This window comes from Rosa chinensis, chromosome 3 (assembly GCF_002994745.2).
Source record: "Rosa chinensis cultivar Old Blush chromosome 3, RchiOBHm-V2, whole genome shotgun sequence".
Classification (NCBI taxonomy): Eukaryota; Viridiplantae; Streptophyta; class Magnoliopsida; order Rosales; family Rosaceae; genus Rosa; species Rosa chinensis.
In genome coordinates this window covers 1,549,020-1,568,930 of record NC_037090.1, presented here as the reverse complement: position 1 = coordinate 1,568,930, position 19,911 = coordinate 1,549,020, and the positions used below count along the sequence as shown (strand labels likewise).

The window sequence follows — 19,911 nt, the reverse complement described above, 5'->3', positions numbered from 1 at the left end:
TGATAGGGACTCATTTCTAGCATCAAGCCACATCCAATTAAAAATAAACAGCAATAAAATAAAAAATAAAAACATTCTAGGCCCAGAGCCAAAGCCCAAACCCACAAACAAACATGACCAAGCCCAAACACCAGATGGCTGGAGGCACGACGCCAACCCCATACCTGCACCACCCAAATTTTCGGGCCACCGGCAACCCTGCCACCACCACCAGCTTGACGCCGCATGATAGTGATCCACCCAGTATACTGGAAAGAGGCACCGGTCCTCCCCAGATCAAACCGCCTAAAGCAAATCGGATCCCACATATTAGATCTGAGAACCGTCGAACCCAGCGCTGCCATCACAAAGACATCACATCCAGGAAACCTCCGATCTTGCAGCACCAACTCCAACCAACCCTCAGGCCTACCGCGCTTTGATCTCAGTTCAGTAGACACCATCCCCGACTCAAACCCAGTAGATCCACCAACCATCCTGGGCAGTACCGCCGTCCCCCCGCAACCCTGGCTTCGATTGGACCACTCTGCTATGGACACCAGGTCCCCTCGAGCCTGTCCGAAGACAACGCCGCTAGGGCGCGCAGTTGAACAGGGCATAAGTCTCGCAACACGGCTAGGTTTTCCTCTGCTTTTTTTAGTTTCACCCTCTTTAATATTTCTTTGTATAAGACACCTTGGTTAATGAAGCTAGTCGTGTTGGTTTTAGGCCTTTAGCCCTTAGTTAACCAACACATCAAAACAGTAGGAACCAAGTTCAGGATGTTGTGATTTTCTCCAGAGATCAGTTACCAACTCCTTACCAGAACCTCTTTTGTATGTCTGTGCTTTATTGATTCTCAAAGTGGAAAAGAAAAATTAAAAATTAAATCAACTACACTTCCCTAATTAAAAAAAAAAATCCATAAGACCATGATTTATATTTAAACTGCAGACTATAGAACATGATTTTTGATTAAAACCGCATGTTCTTATTTTTTTCACAAAAATCTTTAAGCTTCAGATATTGATATTAAAATAACTTTGGAACTAATGGAACGTAAAACACATGACATAATTTACGATTTTTCAAAGTAAAAGAATTTATTCAAGGTTTTAGTATTCTGTCAATTTGAATACATTCTAAATATAATTCTCTACGGATGGTGAAATTAGGCCTCGTCAACGGGCCAAACTAGGCCTTTCTACAATTTTAAATAATAACAAGCCGGGCCGGGCCGGGTTTTATTTTAAATTGAATGATCTAAGCCCGTCCATATAAAGCGGGCTTTGCGGGCTTTATTTTTAAATAAATATTTAAAGGCACTAATTTTTTATAAATCTATATTTATATATCATACACTCCAAAGAGAAACCTTTATCAATTTAAAGAAACTGGGAAAACCTACTGTTAGATGTGATTATTACAATAAATTGTTCAATTCTCTGGGAAACCTACTGGGAAAAAAATTGTTCAATTCTCTGGTGTTTAGCAAGTTTCGGTACATTTTAAAAGACTTGCTCTATAGCACTTATGAATTCAAATGACACATGGAGTTTAAAAGATGAGCATTTGGCATGTCCAAACATGTCAATTCCTATTTTTATCCTAATTCTTCCATTGTATGAACTCATTGTTTGTAAGCATGATTTTCAAATTGATATTTCAATTTATAGAACTCAGAAATATCACCTTGCTCTAATGAACGCCAGGCCACCAGTTCATTAAATGACGTCCCGGCGTTGCTTGCAATGGCAAGTTGTATTGATATAGTTATGGCGGCTTTTCTTTTGTGTTGGATCCACTCAATATTAGTACCGGTGGTGATATTATTGAAAAGTGTCGTTTCACTGTCACACTGAGACTATGCTTCCATTTCGGTGTGTGCCAAGGGCGTTTGTGAATGTATCCATTTTTTATAACGAGATCTATTAGCATTTGGGAACCGAAAGAAAAATTAGGTCGAAATGGTGTTTAATATTTGACAGAGTTATGTGGGATATCATTTCCAAAGATCCTAAGATCACTAAAGAAAAATCAGGCAAATTGGACCTGCTACGTTTCCTCCCAAGTAGTGAGGATGAAATTCTGAACAGATGGTCATGTGCAATCTTCGTGAAAACTCTTTAGAAAAGAGTCCAGTTGATCCACCTATAAACATTCGATTTGTTACATGATAGAGAGGTGCTTGCTTCAGGTGCTTTGTTCACTGGAAAAGGAAGTCAATTATCTGGCTAGATCTGACGAGAACGAGAGAGAAAATGAAACATTGAAAGGAGAGGGCAGTCAAAGTTTCCCTTTAATTCATGGAAATTTCTGGAATGCGCCTTGCGGACGGTGCGCCTCTTAACACCGTTAACGACAGGGGATATTTGGTAATCTAATCTCAATTGGTAAATCTAGTATAACTCTTCTTCCATGGTAAATTTAGTTTAAAATCTTCGAACTCTTCCGTCTCTCCTCTCCTTCTCCTGCGGCCAAACCATCACCAACCTTGTTAAGACTACTTCGATCGGCAAAAAATCCATCATCTCCCAATCGTCATCGCTCACCTTCTTCGCACATGTCAGCTCAGTCTGAACCTCCTCCCCATCCCCCACCGCTCGTACGGCTACTGCCTCGTTGCCAGATCTCCTTTCTCTCGTTTCAATTTTTTTCTTTGCTCTTGAACATATTGCTATTGTATGTATCCATATTTTGATCATCTATGAATTGCACCATAAGCCCTAGGTTGACTTTAGTAGTATTCTTGTTGGTGTGAAAATAATCAGTTTTTGCTGTTGTGATAGGATCAATTCTTAGTATTGTGAAATAATCTGTAGATGGTTTAAAATTATGTTGTGAAAATAATCAATTTTTGTTGCTCATGTATGACGTTCTTGTTTGTTGTTGTTGCGAAACCTACACTTCTCCTAAAAGCAAATAGGGTAAAAAGAAAAGAAACAAACAATCAAAGATAACTATAATCAAATACAATTGAAAAAAAAAATACTAAAATTACTGCTTGGACTTGTGTTGATTGACTTTTTTTTTTTTGGATTTTTTTCCGATGGAAGGCATTGATGCTTTTTGATCACTGCAAAATCAAAAGCTAAACCCATAAACCACCATACATGAGGATATAAGATTTACAACCACAATTATGATCATCGAAAATGGTACATATAATCAACTGAGCAATAGTTAAGTAGACCCAAAAACCACAAAACTGAGCAAACCAGTTGTAAGAAATTGATGAGAATAAAATCCATAAAACACCATCAAAATCCATAAATTCTAACAAAAAGTTTATACGAATCTATTTATATAAAATCCTGACAAATTTTAAAAACTTTACAAATCTATCAAAAAGTTCTTACAAACCAACAGAACTCATAAAATCTATTGAAATCTATCACTTAAAAGAAGTATTTCCCCCTAACTTTTCTTTGAGGATGGGAGCACAGTCTCGGCAGAAAAGATGACGCTATGTATCAGGATGGAGATATGTGAAGCATGGAGAAACAACAAGAATAATGGAACCATCGCGAATAAGTCTAGCTTCCTCAAATGATAATGTCTCAATGCGATTGACAAGTGGAATGTGATGTGTGCGGCCATCAATCTCGTCTTGTAGGTGTATGAAGAAGTATGATTCATCAAATGGGAGTGGGAATCTTTTAGCCCTGGCGATATCCCTGAGCTTCTGTCTTAGAACAATTACCTTATCCGATGCATCAACCTCTACCCAGAAGTCCAGATTATAAATCCCGAGTCTTGGCATATTTACTCTTACCATAAGAGCCAATCCCGAGTCTTGGTATTTATTCAAAACATTACTCTATAGACTAAATGCAGTAGTTTGTTATTTGCAATCACCCACTTAGTACCAATGAATTAAAAAACGCGCCTTAAGGCGCGCCTAAGGCCTAAAAAGCGGAAATCAGCTCTTAAATTGAGTGAGTTTCAATGATAAGGCAACGAGGCTTCTGAGGCGGTGACCAAGGAGCAAAAAACTATGCCTGAGATCAAGGGTTTTCAGATAAACTTGGGCATAGGCGAAGTTTTAGATGCTGAATCTTGGGGCCTATATTATGGTCTCCAACAAGCTCTTAAATGTCACATTACTCATGTTGAAGTAGAAACGGACTCTGCAATTCTGGCAAAGTTGATCTCTCATACTGATGTCACTCTTCATCCCATGGGCTCCCTTATTTGTTGCTGCAAAAATCTGATCAGAAACTTCCTTTGCTTCTCCCTAAAGCACATTTACAGAGAAAGTAATATGGTAGCAGACTGCCTTGCTAAGGAGAGCATCAATCATGATTATGGGATAATTGAGTTTGATAGCCCTCCCACTCATGCCTCTTCTGCTTACCTTGATGATCTTGATGGTGCAACCCGTCAAAGAAGAATCTCTGTTAGGCATGATGATAGGCCAAGCTAGTTAGCGTCCTTTTTTGTTTCTTTGTTTCTGGGTCTTTTGACCCCTTACTTACCAAAAAAAAAAAAAAAAAAAAAAAAAAAACTATGCCTGAGGCTTCCTAGGCGCACGCGCAGCGTTTTTTTTTTTTTTTTTTGGGTCTTTTCCGATACGACGTCGTTTTGGGTTTTTAAGGCTTAAAAGACCTGCCTAGGTCGCGCGACACTGAGCAGAGGACATCGTTCCAACCCATTTCAGCTTTCGCACTTCCAAAGAGATAAAAGGCAGCAATCTGATGCAAATCCCATTATCTTTCTCAAGGATTTGGCTGTAAAGGAGACTAAGGAGACTATTTTCGAACTTGGAGTTCGATTATTGGAGTTTGATTTGCAGCCTTCAAGTTCGATTATTGGAGTTCGATTTGGAGTTTGATTTGGAGTTCGATTTCAGACTTGGAGTTCGATTTGCAGACTTTGAGCTTGATTTGGTGTTCGATTTGCAGACTTGGGGTTCGAATTGGAGTTCAATTCGCAGACTTCGAGTTCGATTATTGGAGTTCAATTTGCAGACTTGGACTTCGATTATTGGAGTTTGATTATTAGAGTTTGATTTGCAGACTTGAAGAGGTGGTTGCAGATTTGGAGTTCGACTTGCAGACACGATTTGAAGGTACAGTTCAATTGATTTTCGCACTTTGAAGTTTGAATGTTTAGGCTCTGCTTTGTAAAGGCTTTGTGAATATTAGATTTTTGATTGTTACAAGTAATTCGGAATTGTTGAACGCATAGATGTTGGTTGGTATTGTATCATTGACTGAATGCATAGATGTTGGTTGGTATTGTCCAAATTAGCTGCCCAGATGTTGATTTGGTTACTATTATTGTTGTGTTGATTGTGCCCATATATTGTTTGCTTAATTGTTATCTCCAGATTGTCTATATATAATAGGTTTGTCTACTAATGTTGTTTTATTTACTTTGCCCAGATTGTTATTTTATATGCAATTGATAGGATGTTATGTTTAGTGCAGCAACAATGAGTTCTAGTACTACTACTAGTGGGACAACAAAGAAAGATTATGCTTGGAAATGGACTAAACCAATTCCGGGGGAGTTGAAGTACTTTTTGTTCTTGATCTTTGGTGTTTAAACTTTCTTGATCTTTGGTGTTTGAACTTTAAATTCTTGATTTCATTTTATGTTGGTAATTTTGTTGAACATTATGCTTCTAGTACTTCATTTATTGTGAGTGAATGACAATTAGTAATGTTCTTTTGGTTACTCTTAATGTGGTATATATAAGAGTAGTAATTACATGAATATAGGTCATTTATGCGTAAATGCCTTACGCCTCAAGGCGAACGCCTTGCTGAGGCTCACTGGAAAACGCCTCGCCCTACGCCTCAGCATTTTAAAACATTGCTTAGTACAGAGAATGAGCATCAAATTCCTCATGAAATATAGAAGAGTACAAGACTCACTAATTTTGTAAAAAAAATAAATAATAATAATAATAAAAAATCAATGTAATGATCGATCATACTACTGAACGTTTAATCCAATTCAGGATTCGATCATCATGAATTTCGATTACAGATTGTGTTATATGTTTCCAATTTGCATCTGGAGAACCCATATGTTTGTATTAGTTCTGATCAGTCTTATGTCTTTGACCTTGTTCTTCAATTTATAGCTGCAACTTCCTTTCGCTCTACAGACTACGACAGTCTACATCAAACTACCACCTGCAACAGCAATGCCTCAGTAATCCCTGTACTTCTTCAACAAATACACAACATGTACCACCAAGCTCATTGTCAGCCTCCAAAAAGTCATTTTGAACTGAAGTTGTTGTATCAGATGAATGACGCTTGGTTGATGCCGGAAAAGTGTGATGCCTGATGCTGTTGAATCTCTGACTCCTGCTGCGCAGCATGCTGCACCAGGAATATCTCAAATTGTTTCAAGACCTTGACCTGGCAAACCTTTGGTTTGTTGATTCTAGGAACTGGTGTAGGCCAACACGGGAGCACATATGGATAGATGGTTGTAGAGCGATCAACTGCAAACTGATCGCTAACATAGCAACTGAAACCAAATCGAATGTTTATAGGTGGATCAACCGGACTCTTCTCTAAAGTGTTTTCACGAAGATTGCACATCACTATCTGTTCAGGAAATTTCAAATATATGATATCTTCATTGCTTGGGAGGAAACCTAACACGTCCAATTTGCGTGATTTTTCTTTAGTGATCTTAGGATCTTTGGAAACCATATCCAACAGAGAAACTTTGTCAAATACCAAGCACCATTCCCATTTGCCGGATTTTTCATTCAATTCCCAAATGCTAATATATCCCGCTATGGAGAATGGATACATTCGCAAACGCCCTTGGCACACACATAAATGGAAGCATAGTCTCCGTCGTACATTGAAACGACGCTTGTTATTAATAATATCACCACCACTACTAATATTGAACGGATCCAACTCAAAAGTAAAGCCACCATCATTGTACCAATATAACTTGCCATTGAAAGCAACGCCAGGCTGCCATTTAATGAACCAACCAAGCTTTTCTAACTCTGTTAGATTAGGTAATTGATACTCTCTCCATTCACCTGTCTCAGAAGAGAAGATCTGCACATAAAAACCCAGTCCTGGTTGAAATCTTTCATCTGGGAGGATGCGCACAACCCTGCACCTATATCCAGTATTAAGCTTCATCATTGAGCTACTACTAGTTCCGGTACTAATTCCATGATCATAGTAGGGATCACAAATGAATCCCACCGGCACTTTCGAATAGGGAGCTCGAGGGGCGGGAGGGAGAGCAACCCATTGCTGGGTGAGTGGATTGCAGATGTAGTAGTCACGTTGATAATGCTCGGTTGCGCAGCACAAGACCAAGTCATTGAAAGTTGCTTCCACAATTGGTTCATTATATAGTAATTGTCGTTGCTCATCAGCTCGAAAAGGTGGAAGGAAATTCATTGACAAAATGCTTGGAAGTTTGGAAGACGAGGTAAGGGGTATAAGTCTGTAATCCGTATAGGGGCTTATAACATGAGAAGTCACAAAAGGCTTTGTTTGGCAATCATGTTGACATAAAAAACGGCTAACAAAATCATTACCAGAGATGAGAGCAAACCATCGCTTGGACACACACTTGCATTGAAATACGACCTTAATATTGTAAGGAAGTCGACAAAGTATTTCGACAACTATAAAGTCAGATAGATCACAAATCGTGGTTGTCGATGGTGGTGGTGGTGGTGAATTTATTATATATCTCTTGGACTTTTTAACGAGAGAGAGAGCTAAGGTAGTAGTACCTCTTTGGCGGCTGCTTCTGGTAGCATCACCATCCCTAGACATCCCTGCGGCGAAAGCTTTCTTCGTAGACATCCGTAGCAGAAAATCTCTTTTGATGGATAGAAGTTGAAATACTACAACAGATACTTATAACAATTTCTTTCGAGGGCTGCGTCTTGATGGGAGCAATGGGCAGAAACCTAGAACGATGTATATAGCTAGGGCATTATTCCTATGTATGCAAGTAAATGTAGTAGTGCTTCTCTGTGATGCGGAGTACGGGGGCTCATATTTATTTCTTCCATTGACCAATACGATTGAATTAAAAGGACCAATGAGTAATTAAAAGATACGAAAAGATGTGGTCCCATGCAGTTGTTCCGCACAGGAATTTTATCTCTTGGATCCTGTTAATAATTTTTTAATTTTTTAATTTTTTTATTGTAGACATATTTGTAGAACTCTTGCATGGTTTTTTTTGAGAAAAATGGATAATTTATTAAGAGTGATTCTAGTCATACCTCTTATATTGGTATTTGAACTTCTTATACTAATTTTCATCATTAAACTTTCAGTTCTGCCTATGCACAACTATACAACAGAAATCCATACCTATTAGCTACAACCAAAAAAAAAAAAAAGTAGACGAAAAAGAAGGCAGAGCGACATTACTTATAAGTCAATAGTTTTCTGCACTAGTTATCCACAGTACAATATTTTGACTCTCATTATAGGTTATGATACACTATGTATTTTTGTTTAATTGAAATAAAAGAGAGCTAGAGCAAAGGAGTTTGAGTTTGCTCAGTTGGGAATGAAATCAAATATATATCGATCCATAGTGTATCATAACCTATAATGAGATTTGCAGCGAAAAAAGATAGAAAATTAGGGTTGTGGCAAGGGATTCATATAATCATATGCTATGTTCACTCTATGGCTTTTAAATTTGCTTTTAGATATAAGATATATTTGAGATGGAGAAAGTCAGATTGTTCCTCACAAAGGAGGAGATAGAGAATAATCTTAAAGAGGATTATGTTCACCCATTGCAATTTTTTTTTTATTTTTTTTTTTTATGGAATTGGTCCAAATGCCAATAGTAGACCTATAAATGGATCGGATTTGGATCGGATCGACCTAAATCTAAATCCGTTTAATTAAAAAAAAAAATTGATCCAAACCCGCTCCGTTAACCAGGCGGATCATTGATAGCTCAATCCAAATCTATATCCGCTGGATTAACGGATACCCGATCCGCTAATCAGATCCATTTATAATTTCAAAATATTTTAAAATTTTAAATAGTAATATTAAATTTATATAGTGATACCTCATAAGATATTAATAAAATATTAAAACAATATGAAAAGTATCACTAATAGTATAATTACATTATCAAAATTCTTAATGCTTCTTGGAATCTTGGGTAATGGACTATATCTTAGATTTCTGCAAAAAAATTATATTAGAAATTCTTCATATTTTATATTTTATATTTTTTTTAAATAATAATATATCAATAAAAATAATATTTTATTATTATGAAAACGGGCCGGATCATTAATGGATCGGATCGACCTAAATCCGTATTTGATCCATTAAATAAACGGGTTAACTGATTCAGATCATTAACAGATCAACGGATCAAAATTTTCGATCCAAACCCGTCCAATAGCCACGGATCTAGAGCGCGTCCGGATCAAAAGATGAGGGGAGCACCTTCCAAACAGCAAGCACCTATACAGGGAATACCTCCTTGCTGGGCAGCAAATGAGTTGCCTTAGGCCTTAAGCTTGAGAATGCCTCATTGTAGCCCATTAATACAAAAATATTTAGAAACAACAAAAACAAAAGAAAAAGCTTAATTAAAAGGTGTAGACACAAATTTCGATATATTGAAAGTAGGGCTGGGCACGGGCAGGTTATATGCTGATACAGAGCTCGGTACCGAAAATATTTTTCGGGACGAGCCCTTGGTTTTTTTTTATATGGTACCGAAACCGAATGGGATAGGATCGAGCCCGGGCCCATTTCGGGATCCCGAACTCCCTTGTTTTTTCCCATCACCTGATTCACTTAAGGATATCTGATTTTTCATATTTCACTCATCCCAGAATAAAAATACAAATTTCTAACAGTCCTAGCACTACAACCTACAATGTTGACACATTCAATCTTGTCTTAAAACAAATCAAACAATATAAAATCACTAAAATGAAGCACATCTGCCATGAAAACAATAAATGAAGAATGAGAAGTTGACAAAAATCACAAGTTCACAGTCAATATCTGCACATGACAAAATATCAAGTCAAAAATCTGCAACTGATTTAATTGCAAATCCCATTCGATCATTTCATTGATCTCAGTATGCAGCCCTGCCAGATCCTAACAAACTAACTCCACTAGTACACAAATTTGGAAACAAATCAAACTGTACTAAGGCTAATAGGCTATTGTCTTGGTAACATGTAACTAACATAAAGATTATTAACATATAACTTGGTGCTGCATAGGAGGAGTATGATTGCTACAAAAAATGCAGCTATGCATTAAAAGTATAAAACAATAGAACCTGCAAATTTAACACACTTGCACAATTGCACTATTTCACAATCTAATATCAACTAATCAACACTTCAACACAATGAAAGTGAGGTTGAACCCATAGGAGCTTGCTGGCTTGAATTGGCTAGAGCTTCAATTTGAAGAGGTGCAGAAGGTGAGGTTGCAATTGAGGAATCTTCAAGCCCTGAAGCAGTTGGATGAGGCCGAGCAATTGGTTTCTTCCCCCTAGCCATGGAAATTGGAATCGAAGAATTGGTTGAAATTTCTCAGTTTAGGAGAAAGTGTAAGAATTGGGGATTTAGGGTTCTTGGGTAAGAGATGAGATTAAGATTAGGGATTTCGGAGAAGAGAAGAAGTGAAGAATTGAACAAGAGAAATCTGAAAATGGATGAATTGGGGATGGATTCGTAGAATAGGAGAATCGGAGAAGAGAAGAAGTGAATAATTGATAAATTGAAGAACAGAATAAGAGAATGCGGATAAGGATTAGGTCGAATGGTCGATAGGTAGACACTTAGGCTAAATTTTCACGAGATCATGTGCATTCAGTCCTACATGAAACCATTCGTAGGACTAATCAGATATAGCCACGTCACCAAACGGGACGGGACGGGATTATACGGGATCGTTTGGGTTGGAACCGGTACCGGGCCCGATTTCTCAGAACGGGACGGGTCAGGTCAGGACTGACATTTTTCAAATTTCATCCCGTACCGTCCCGCCAGTTTTCGGGATGGGATCGGGATTTCGGTTTCAGGTGCCCAGCCCTAATTGAAAGGCCCAATAGTTTTTTTTTTTTTTGTTTAGGGTTTAGGGCTGATTTTTGTTGATGGAATGATTTTTGTTCAACAAGAACTATATTACAAGCAAAAGCCCAAAATGGGCCCAAAGAAAAAAACCCAACAAACAAAAACAAACAAGCCCAAACAGCCCTACAAGCTTCAACCACAGTGCAGATCTACTAGGATAGAGATGACTAGTGACGTCACCGCCACCAGCCAAACCCAATGGTGACACAAAAGAGTCACCAGATCGGCCGTCGAAAACTTAGAGTCCAACCAAAACAATCTCGTGCAAGAACAGCAGCACAGAACCCATCGAAAGATCTCCATAACCCAAATCTCTAAACCATACAAAACATCCTTAGAAACTAACACATGAACCATAACAAAAGAAAAAAAAAGAAACGATCTGTAGAGGGATCAAAGGGACAGACAGTCGAAGACAATGTAGACCCTTGTTGCACTACAATATTCATCGGATTTAAGCTCGATAACGGGAAAACCCCATTTAAAGAGACAATCTAAATGACGCCGACGTCGGAGCTCCAAAGGACAAGTTGGCAATAAGTGAATTGAAGTCTGATGGTTGAGGAGGATGTTCATCTTAACCATGAAGAACCAGGGATTTGAGAAATTGAGGAATAGGAAAGAAAAAGAAAAGAGAGAATTGATGGAAAGGACATGAGAAGGAAGAAGAGGAATGGTGGGGAAGATGAAGAAAATAGAAGAACAGGGGGATGGTAGGGATGGGTATTCTGAAATTGAAAGATTAGGAAGGGTTGTAAGAAGGATCTGGGAAGGAAAGGAAAGCAAAGGCATAAGGGAAATCATACCTGCCACCGCCGGGGCAGAGAGCTACCACTAGACGGATAGGGAAGAGGCCTCACGAAGAGGGAAAAAGATGATCAGGATCTCCCCCGACTTCCAAACCAAAGATCCATATCAGAATGATCTAAATCTGGCAAAAGGGCAGGGGGCTTAAGCGGCTGGTTTGTTAGAGAGAAGTCAGAGTTTCTCTCACTAGAGAATTCGGCTTGTAAAAGACATTAATGATTGGAATTGCGTAATGTCAAGCCCAATAACTATTTGAGAAAGAGCCCATTCATACAGGGGAGTGAATTTCACCATAATATAAAGTCTAAATGTTTTTGGACATTTTCAGTAATTAATTTGGTTTTTTTTTTCTATTTGTTATCCCAAAAATAAAAAAAGCCTGATATCGTATAATTTTAAATTTTTGGATACATTCATATCCTATAGTTCTATAGAGGGTAATCGTACCATAAAATAATTGCATAAAGTTGTTTTTAAACAAAATACTCAGAGTTTACAATAAACAAATGTATAAAAATACCATCAAAGTCATGTAAGACCTTGGTTATAATTTTGCCTTAGGCCTCAGCTTTGGTTGGGGATGGCCCTGCTCCCTGCATAATGTCACCCAACCATCAACCTCAACGAGGAAAATGGAAAAAAAGAAGGCAATAGCCCTCCACCAGCTGGATCCGGCTTCTCTGCTAGAAAAAGGATTGCTAGGATCTGCTTGGATAATTATGTGAGCCCGCCACGTCAGCCCACCTCAATCCAATGGCTGTCAAACCGACAGCAAATATGAATAAGAAAAAAAGCCTTGGGACGAGATGGAGAGCTGGGCCCACCTTCAATCTCTCTTGATTTCCCAGTTCAGAATCGCCTCCTCCATCATCCTCAGGTTGCAGGTCTCCTATAACAACCCCAACTCTCTTCTCTTCTTTTTGTTTTTTAATCTCTTAAATTTGGGAGTTTATTGTTGGGGTTTGATCAGGTGCTTCATGATTCAACCAACTACGGTGGTGGCTTGAATGGAGTTGCCCACATTCAAGAGGCCGTGCTGCTCAAGCAGATGGAGTCTTTGCAAAAGCTCTTGCTTTCCATGAACAACACCATGTAACTTGTCTCTTTCTCTGACATTTTTTTAATTTAGTTTCTTTGCATTGTAATTGTGACAGTAATAGTCTTGTGTTATGAATATCAGGGAACAGTTCTTGTCGGCCCTGTTCTTCCCTTGATTTTGTCTCAAATTATGGTTTCTCTCATTAACACGCCGGCCCTGTTCTTCTAGGGCCATGGCCACCACCACTGAAATCCAGCCAGAGTCTTGTGTTATGAATATCAAGGAACAGTTTCATGAATATCAACGAAATTGGGCTGCCCAAGAACTTCCCGGCAAGTGCAAAAACCCGGTCTAACTCAGCTGCACACACTTAAACCACATTCAAACAAAACCCAACATTCTGGAACCAAAATCACAAAACCCCCTACAGAAAATCCAAAATTCCCAACAATCACAGGCCAAAGATTCAATCTTTCTGACAAAAATAGAATGAAAAACATAGAGAGAAAGCTGCATTACCCCAACAATAAACTCCCAAATTTAAGAGTTAAAAAACAAAAAGAAGAGAAGAGAGTTGGGGTTGTTATAGGAGACCTGCAACCTGAGGATGATGGAGGAGGCGATTCTGAACTGGGAAATCAAGAGAGATTGAAGGTGGACCCAGCTCTCCATCTCGTCCCAAGGCTTTTTTTCTTATTCATATTTGCTGTCGGTTTGACAGCCATTGGATTGAGGTGGGCTGACGTGGCGGGCTCACATAATTATCCAAGCAGATCCTAGCAATCCTTTTTCTAGCAGAGAAGCCGGATCCCCAGCAGCTCCCTGAAAGGAGGAGCACTTCCTAGAGGCGACAACATTGTTGGTGCACTCCCGACCCTAGTAGACTAGGTTCTCGTTAATGCATAAACAAATGGGAGACCTCAATAATTAAAAGTAAGAAAAGCATATCATCCAGCAGAACAACGCGAGGAGTCGGGAAGATAATCTAACCTATCATGAAAAAGAATTCATAATTTTTCTTTGTGACATCAAAGCATAATCGAACCCTTGATTTAGCCTAATCTTTACTCAATTTTCTAACCTAGAAATAGACTTTACATGGTTTAGCACATTGGAAGTGTTATGCAAGCGCCCAAGGAATGTAATGACATGTTAAATGTTGTTTAACACTATTTGTCTTGAAATTCTTCTATACCATAAGTTCAGTCTATAGAAAATTATTTTTAGAGTATATTCCAATTGATGGAATACTGAAACCTTAAATGAATTTTTTTTTGCTTTAAAAAATTACGTTGCAATTTGTAAGTTCCATTAGTTCTAAAATTATTTTAAAATTATTATTTGAAACTGGAAGAATTTTATAAAAAAAATAAGATAGTGCGTTTTAGACTAAAAACTATGTGCTCAAAATCACGGAAATTGATGAAAAATTTTTTTTTCACAAAATTGGGGGAGTGTCGTTGATTATAATTTAACTTTTTATATTTCTTTTCCACTTTGAGAATAAATAAAGCATAAACAGGAGAGATATTAACTTTCCTATGACTCGACCCACAAAAAAAAAAAACGAAGAAAGAAAGACTCTCCTATAGAAGAGGTTCTGCATAGTAGCTAAGGAGTTGGTAACTGCACTGCACTGCTCTCCAGAGAAAATTACAACATCCTGAACTTGGTTACTACTGTTTTGATGTGTTGGTTAACTAAGGGCTAAAACCAACACGACTAGCTCCATCAACCAATGTGTTGTACAAAGAACAATTAAAGAGAATAAAAATTGATGAGAAAAATTGTAGTATTTGGTTTTGTAAATTTCTGAATGATCTGGCCACAGAATTCATGACCAAAGCAACTAATGTTTTCCAGTCATCACACACTTTGCAGAAAAGATTAACTAGACTAGACTGTACGTAGGTGGTCTGTCTTAATCCTGAGCTCTATCTCTATACAAAAGTGTCATCCTTGCAGCCTTTTCTTTTGCAAGGTGCAGGCATGCTACTACTGAATCAATGAATCATGTAGGTGGGTCTGTCTAAATTCTGAGCTCTATCACAGTACAGATCAGGGAAATCATGTATAATCTCCAAGTTCTTCAGTGGCATAGTTTAGCAGCCTCTGATAAACCTTGAACACTAATTCTGAGCTCTATCATGGTACAGATCTGGGAAATCTGGGAATAATCAAACAATTCTTCTTCAGTTGCATAGTTCAGCAGCCTCTGATAGCGCTTTTTAGCATTGGAAATCTTCTCAATCACTTCCTTTATATGTAGAACCATTCTCTGAGGATGCATACGAAGCTTGAACCTTACTGCTGGCCATCTATCTGTTCCATTTCGTAAAATTACCAATTCTTTCAAAGTCATCATAGACCTGGAGATGGAATATATCAAATTTAGTCATGGACCATGACAGGTATTGAGCATACACCTACTGTAGACAATCAAAACCAATCAAAAGATGCACAAACTACCACAACAGATTAAGACTCAACACATGGAAAACATGACTGAATTCTGTTGTAAACGTATCCAGAAGAATGTACAAATAGTTGGTTACTCTTCCATAAACTCTAGGACATAAGTTATAATCTGTGTGTGTGTACCTGTACAAAGAACAGAATGAAATCAATGAAAGCAAAAATCATAAAATTTTCATGCTCAGCTCTCTCTCAATTTCTCTCTTAGCTCTATCTTTCTTTAACAGGAACATTTTGACATATTTATGTATGCAATTGAGAATTCAAAAGACGTGTATATATAAATGTACCTAGTAGAGAGCACTCCTCCACAATAAGGGCCAAGCCATTCTGGTGGTGGTTGTTTCAAGAGCACCTTGATATTTGCCATTCCAAAAAGCTGACACTGGGCAAGAGATATATCACACTGACTAGATCCACCTACTCTTACTTCTTCAGCAGAGGGCAATTTAAGGACCAAGTAGCTCTCAACCTGCTTCAATATCTCTGCTTTCAATACGTTGAGGCAGCTATCCGCCTTCACTTCAAAGGTAGCAGAGGGAAGAGGCAGGTTGAAGTCCCCGTAATAGAGGCAGACACGAATGATCTCATTACGTATAGTAGCTCCAGGAATGATCTCATTACGTATAGTAGCTCCAGGTGTTGATTCAGGCACAGATATAGGTGTTGATTCAGGCACAGATGCAGGTGTTGATTCAGGCTCAGATGCAGGTGTTGATTCAGGCTCAGATGCAGGTGTTGATTCAGGCTCAGATGCAGGTGTTGATGATTCAGGCTCAGATGCAGAGGGTTTGCAGGGTTCGCGGGGTTTGCCAGTATTAACTAACTGAATGCGGCAGTTGTTGTACAGTCCACAGTAGGCAAGTATGCTATCCTCTTCAAGCACCTTCTTTCTGTAATACAGCATTTGGTTCTCCTGGTCAATGAATGTGATCATCATAATCTTTTCCTTGATGTCTTGCACAGAATCCAGCAAAAACACTGGAACAATGAACCTTGGAAATCCTTTTGCATGTATTATCACATCTATCTCCCTAGACATGGAAGGAAAACATTTTCAAATCAGATAACAAGAAACTAACTAACTGAAAACATAACTATTCATCTATCAAATGAGGGAAGGAAAAGTGTTGCATACCCAACAGAAGTCAAGTCACCGAGATCATAGATTGGTGGTGGTGATCTCAAGATAACATTGATATCTTGAGTCCTGCTAATGTCACAATCCCGAAAGGACACAGTATCGCCGTCTAACTTCAATATCACTTCTTCACCAAAACGTAATTCGATCCCCAAATGTTCATCAAAGTGCCTTAGTATCTCTTCTCTCAACTTCCTGAGGGTGTCACTTGTGTACATCTTAATGGTAGCCTCATGATTTCCATAGAACTTAAAATTAGTTCCAGTGCCCTTAAATTCAGCTCCAGCGCTCGTAAATGGACACATATCTCCAAAGTCAAGAGTGATGTCGATGGCACCATCTCTGTGTAACGTCATGTCAACAAAATAGTTCAAAATCGTATCTAAACCCCAAAAAAAATAGTCATTTTCTCAGAATTAAGAAGCAAATAGATGAATGTCTTACACTGGTTCTTCGATGGGTAAGTCACCCCCTTCAGCAAGCTTTTCAAAATCTATAAGATCCCAATCCTCATTCAAGAAATTCTCGCTATAACAAAAACACAGAAACAGGATTAGCATTGAAAACTTAGGGAGACTAATCTTAAAATCTCAGATCGCCCATTGAAGATCAAAGAAAACTTCCAAAGCATGAACAACCCCATGATAAGCTTTCTGGGATTTCACAATGGGTTTCTCCATGTTCCCCACTTGAAAAACACAGACGCATTTTTTATTCTCAGTACTATATATTTGGGCGGGAAGAAGGCTGGAGGCCCGCACTTTATTTGGGCTTAGCCCATTAATATTTTACAAGAAAACCCATTACTTATTTTACCTCTTATCATATTCATTGAAGGGTACCCTCTCTTCCAACCAGTCGAGAAAATCGTCCTTATTCTCCATTGTAAAAATCCCCTGAAGCAACCAAAAAAAACAAAAAATTCATGAACAACTTGATCAAAATCGATCATAATTGTGAAATCCAACCTTTTTTGTACCAAAAATAAAAAATAAAAAAATCATAATTGTGAAACTTAATTGTAATTGGAAAATAAACCCCAAATCTTGAAGCAAAAGGGTTTAGGCAAATCATATTGTTATTCTACAAAAGAACATGAACATGAACATGAACATGAACATGAAAAAGATGAATTATACATTGGGGTTGGACTATGAAATAAGTTTAGAACCGGTGATGTAATATTGAATGGTTCAATTGTGAAAGGAATACTAGAAAACTAAAATCTTGATACCCACGAATCTTGAAGAGTGAGCACTCCCATTCTCCCAATATCAAGAAGAAGATGATTTCACAATGGCATTGAATCGTATGAAATTTGACTAGAAACTTATAATTAGCCATGAAGAAGAATTTACCTTTAGTTGAAGAAAATGAAAGATGATTTCAATCGTCTCTCGCTCTCTCTCTCTCTGTGACTATGTGCGTCTTCAAATGGAGGCTTTGGTTCCAGAGAAAGAAAGATCGTCACAACCGACTTGAGCAAGTAGTAGAACAATTAATGCTCAAATACGGGGTGGGTTAAAAAGACGTTTTAGGGGGGTTAAAATTAATCTTTTCCCATCAGATTTGGGGGACCCACTGCTTTGACAGAAGAGACCATGACAAATGCTGTGACATTCTGTGGTGACGTAGGCATCAGGGCTTGTGGGAAGCACACTCCTTTCTTTTATCTTTTAATACCTTTTCTGAAAATCATTGGACCAAGTACATAACTAAAATTCTTCCTATTTTGGATTATGAACCAAGTTGTATAATGGAGCTATGCGTACAAATATCTTTTTTTTTTCTTTCTTTTCATATCGTAAACTGATTTTGTATGTCACATTATTTTTAATGATTATCAAATGAGCTCTCCCTCGCTCTTCTCTTACCAACAATGGCTAGGAGAATTTTATTGATAAGAGCCACCTTTAACCGATTTATTCAATACTTTAACAAATTCTCATGAAGACGATCCGATTATAACCCCAACTTATCTTTTATATAGGGTATTTGTTGGTGAGATTATCTGACAAAGCCTTGCTATGAACTTGTCCATCTTTTCACAGTGAACTTTTGCTTGCTTTCAAGTCAAGTTGGATATGAATACACGCCTACATTGGTTGGACTAGATTACGGATCCAATGATTTTCTCAGGTTTGATAGGGAGGGTACTAATTTTTCCAATAATTAAATTTTTTTTTCTTTCTCAAGTCTCAAATTCAATTCATGAAATAAGAGATATCATTTGTTCGTTAGAGCTTACTAATTTAGGCTAATAATTAACTGATGAATGATGTGATTTTTAGATCATTCACATTTAAGGCATGCAATTTCCCTCCAAAATCCAATAATTCTAATGGTCCAATTAGAATGCAACTCTAGCCTTTTTTGTGGTTCAAAATAAATTCAACAACCTATCCCTAGAGAAGGATTCAAAAGTTTGTGCCAAACTAAAGAAATACGGCAGCATGAAAGAATCTGTATAGGAATTAGGAAAGAAGAAAGGTCTTTACAGTATTTCCCACTTTGATCAATTTCAAGCGCTTCTTCTCGACTGTGAGTTCCTTATTAGAATTTTAGAACCGAAGATTTTCATGAGTACAAAGTAACCAATGGTTAAATTTGTGGTTGGTTGCTACAAATTAAAAAGATAAAAAGACAGAAAAAGTTCACAAAGAAGTGCTAGATCGAGTTCGCCAAATGAATTCAACAACATACCACTAACCAAAACACCTTGTTAACACTACTTAACATGTAGTCAATTACAAGAGACTTCTGATCAAGTAACTCGAAGGCCAAACCAATTGAGTTAACTATCGTTATCGATAGAAAGAGTGAGACGTGATGTTTTTGATAATAATGATTTTTAGAAGTACAATATAAGAATAAAGAAAAATCCTAGTAACAATGTCGTAGGTCCCACCATGAGATGAAAAAAAAACGAAAGAATGTCGTAGGTCATACCTTCTGTAGAAAGTCAATAATTTTTAAATGCAATCAAGAACTTTGTAATAATTATTATTTTATCTGGGACAGAGTAAAAACGAAATTAACCGCCTCAAACAATTTTATTACCACAGTATCTATTTCCGCGCACTTTCCATCGGGATTTGAAATTTGAATGTGATTGTTAATTAAGACCGACTTGCAATTAATGCTAGTAGAGCCGTGCGACAAATAGTTACCTCTTTTCCTCATAATTAATTACTTAATTGCCCTTTTCCTCATATGAAAAATGCTTACTTGTTTATAAAAATTTTGATAACAGGAAAAAAAAAAATATTTGACACATGATAATAGAAATGTCTCCACATGGTAAAAATCGTTTGTAATCGTACTAGTTGCAAAAACTTTTATCGGTACAGAACGACAAGCAATGTTTGAATT

General features: G+C 37.7%; 1 protein-coding gene across 1 annotated transcript; it reads right to left on the bottom strand.

Moving 5' to 3' along the window:
* Positions 1 to 14,697: 14,697 nt before the first annotated feature.
* Positions 14,698 to 17,209, bottom strand: LOC112194742. Its single transcript, XM_040517089.1, has 4 exons — positions 16,984 to 17,209; positions 16,537 to 16,881; positions 15,689 to 16,432; positions 14,698 to 15,292 (listed from the first exon to the last, which is right to left on the bottom strand). The coding sequence occupies exons 1-4, from the start codon at positions 17,097 to 17,099 to the stop codon at positions 15,013 to 15,015; spliced, it is 1,485 nt and encodes a 494-aa protein (XP_040373023.1). The 5' UTR covers positions 17,100 to 17,209; the 3' UTR covers positions 14,698 to 15,012.
* Positions 17,210 to 19,911: the final 2,702 nt, after the last annotated feature.

Bases quoted from the DNA above. Each gene is read 5' to 3' on its own strand.
- LOC112194742 (XM_040517089.1), bottom strand. From the start codon at position 17,099: ATGCTAATCCTGTTTCTGTGTTTTTGTTATAGCGAGAATTTCTTGAAT. The intron at 16,882-16,983 runs GTAAGACATTCA...GACGTTACACAG, and splicing joins TTACCCATCGAAGAACCAGT to AGATGGTGCCATCGACATCA. The intron at 15,293-15,688 runs GTACATTTATAT...TTCCATCTCCAG, and splicing joins GGAGGAGTGCTCTCTACTAG to GTCTATGATGACTTTGAAAG.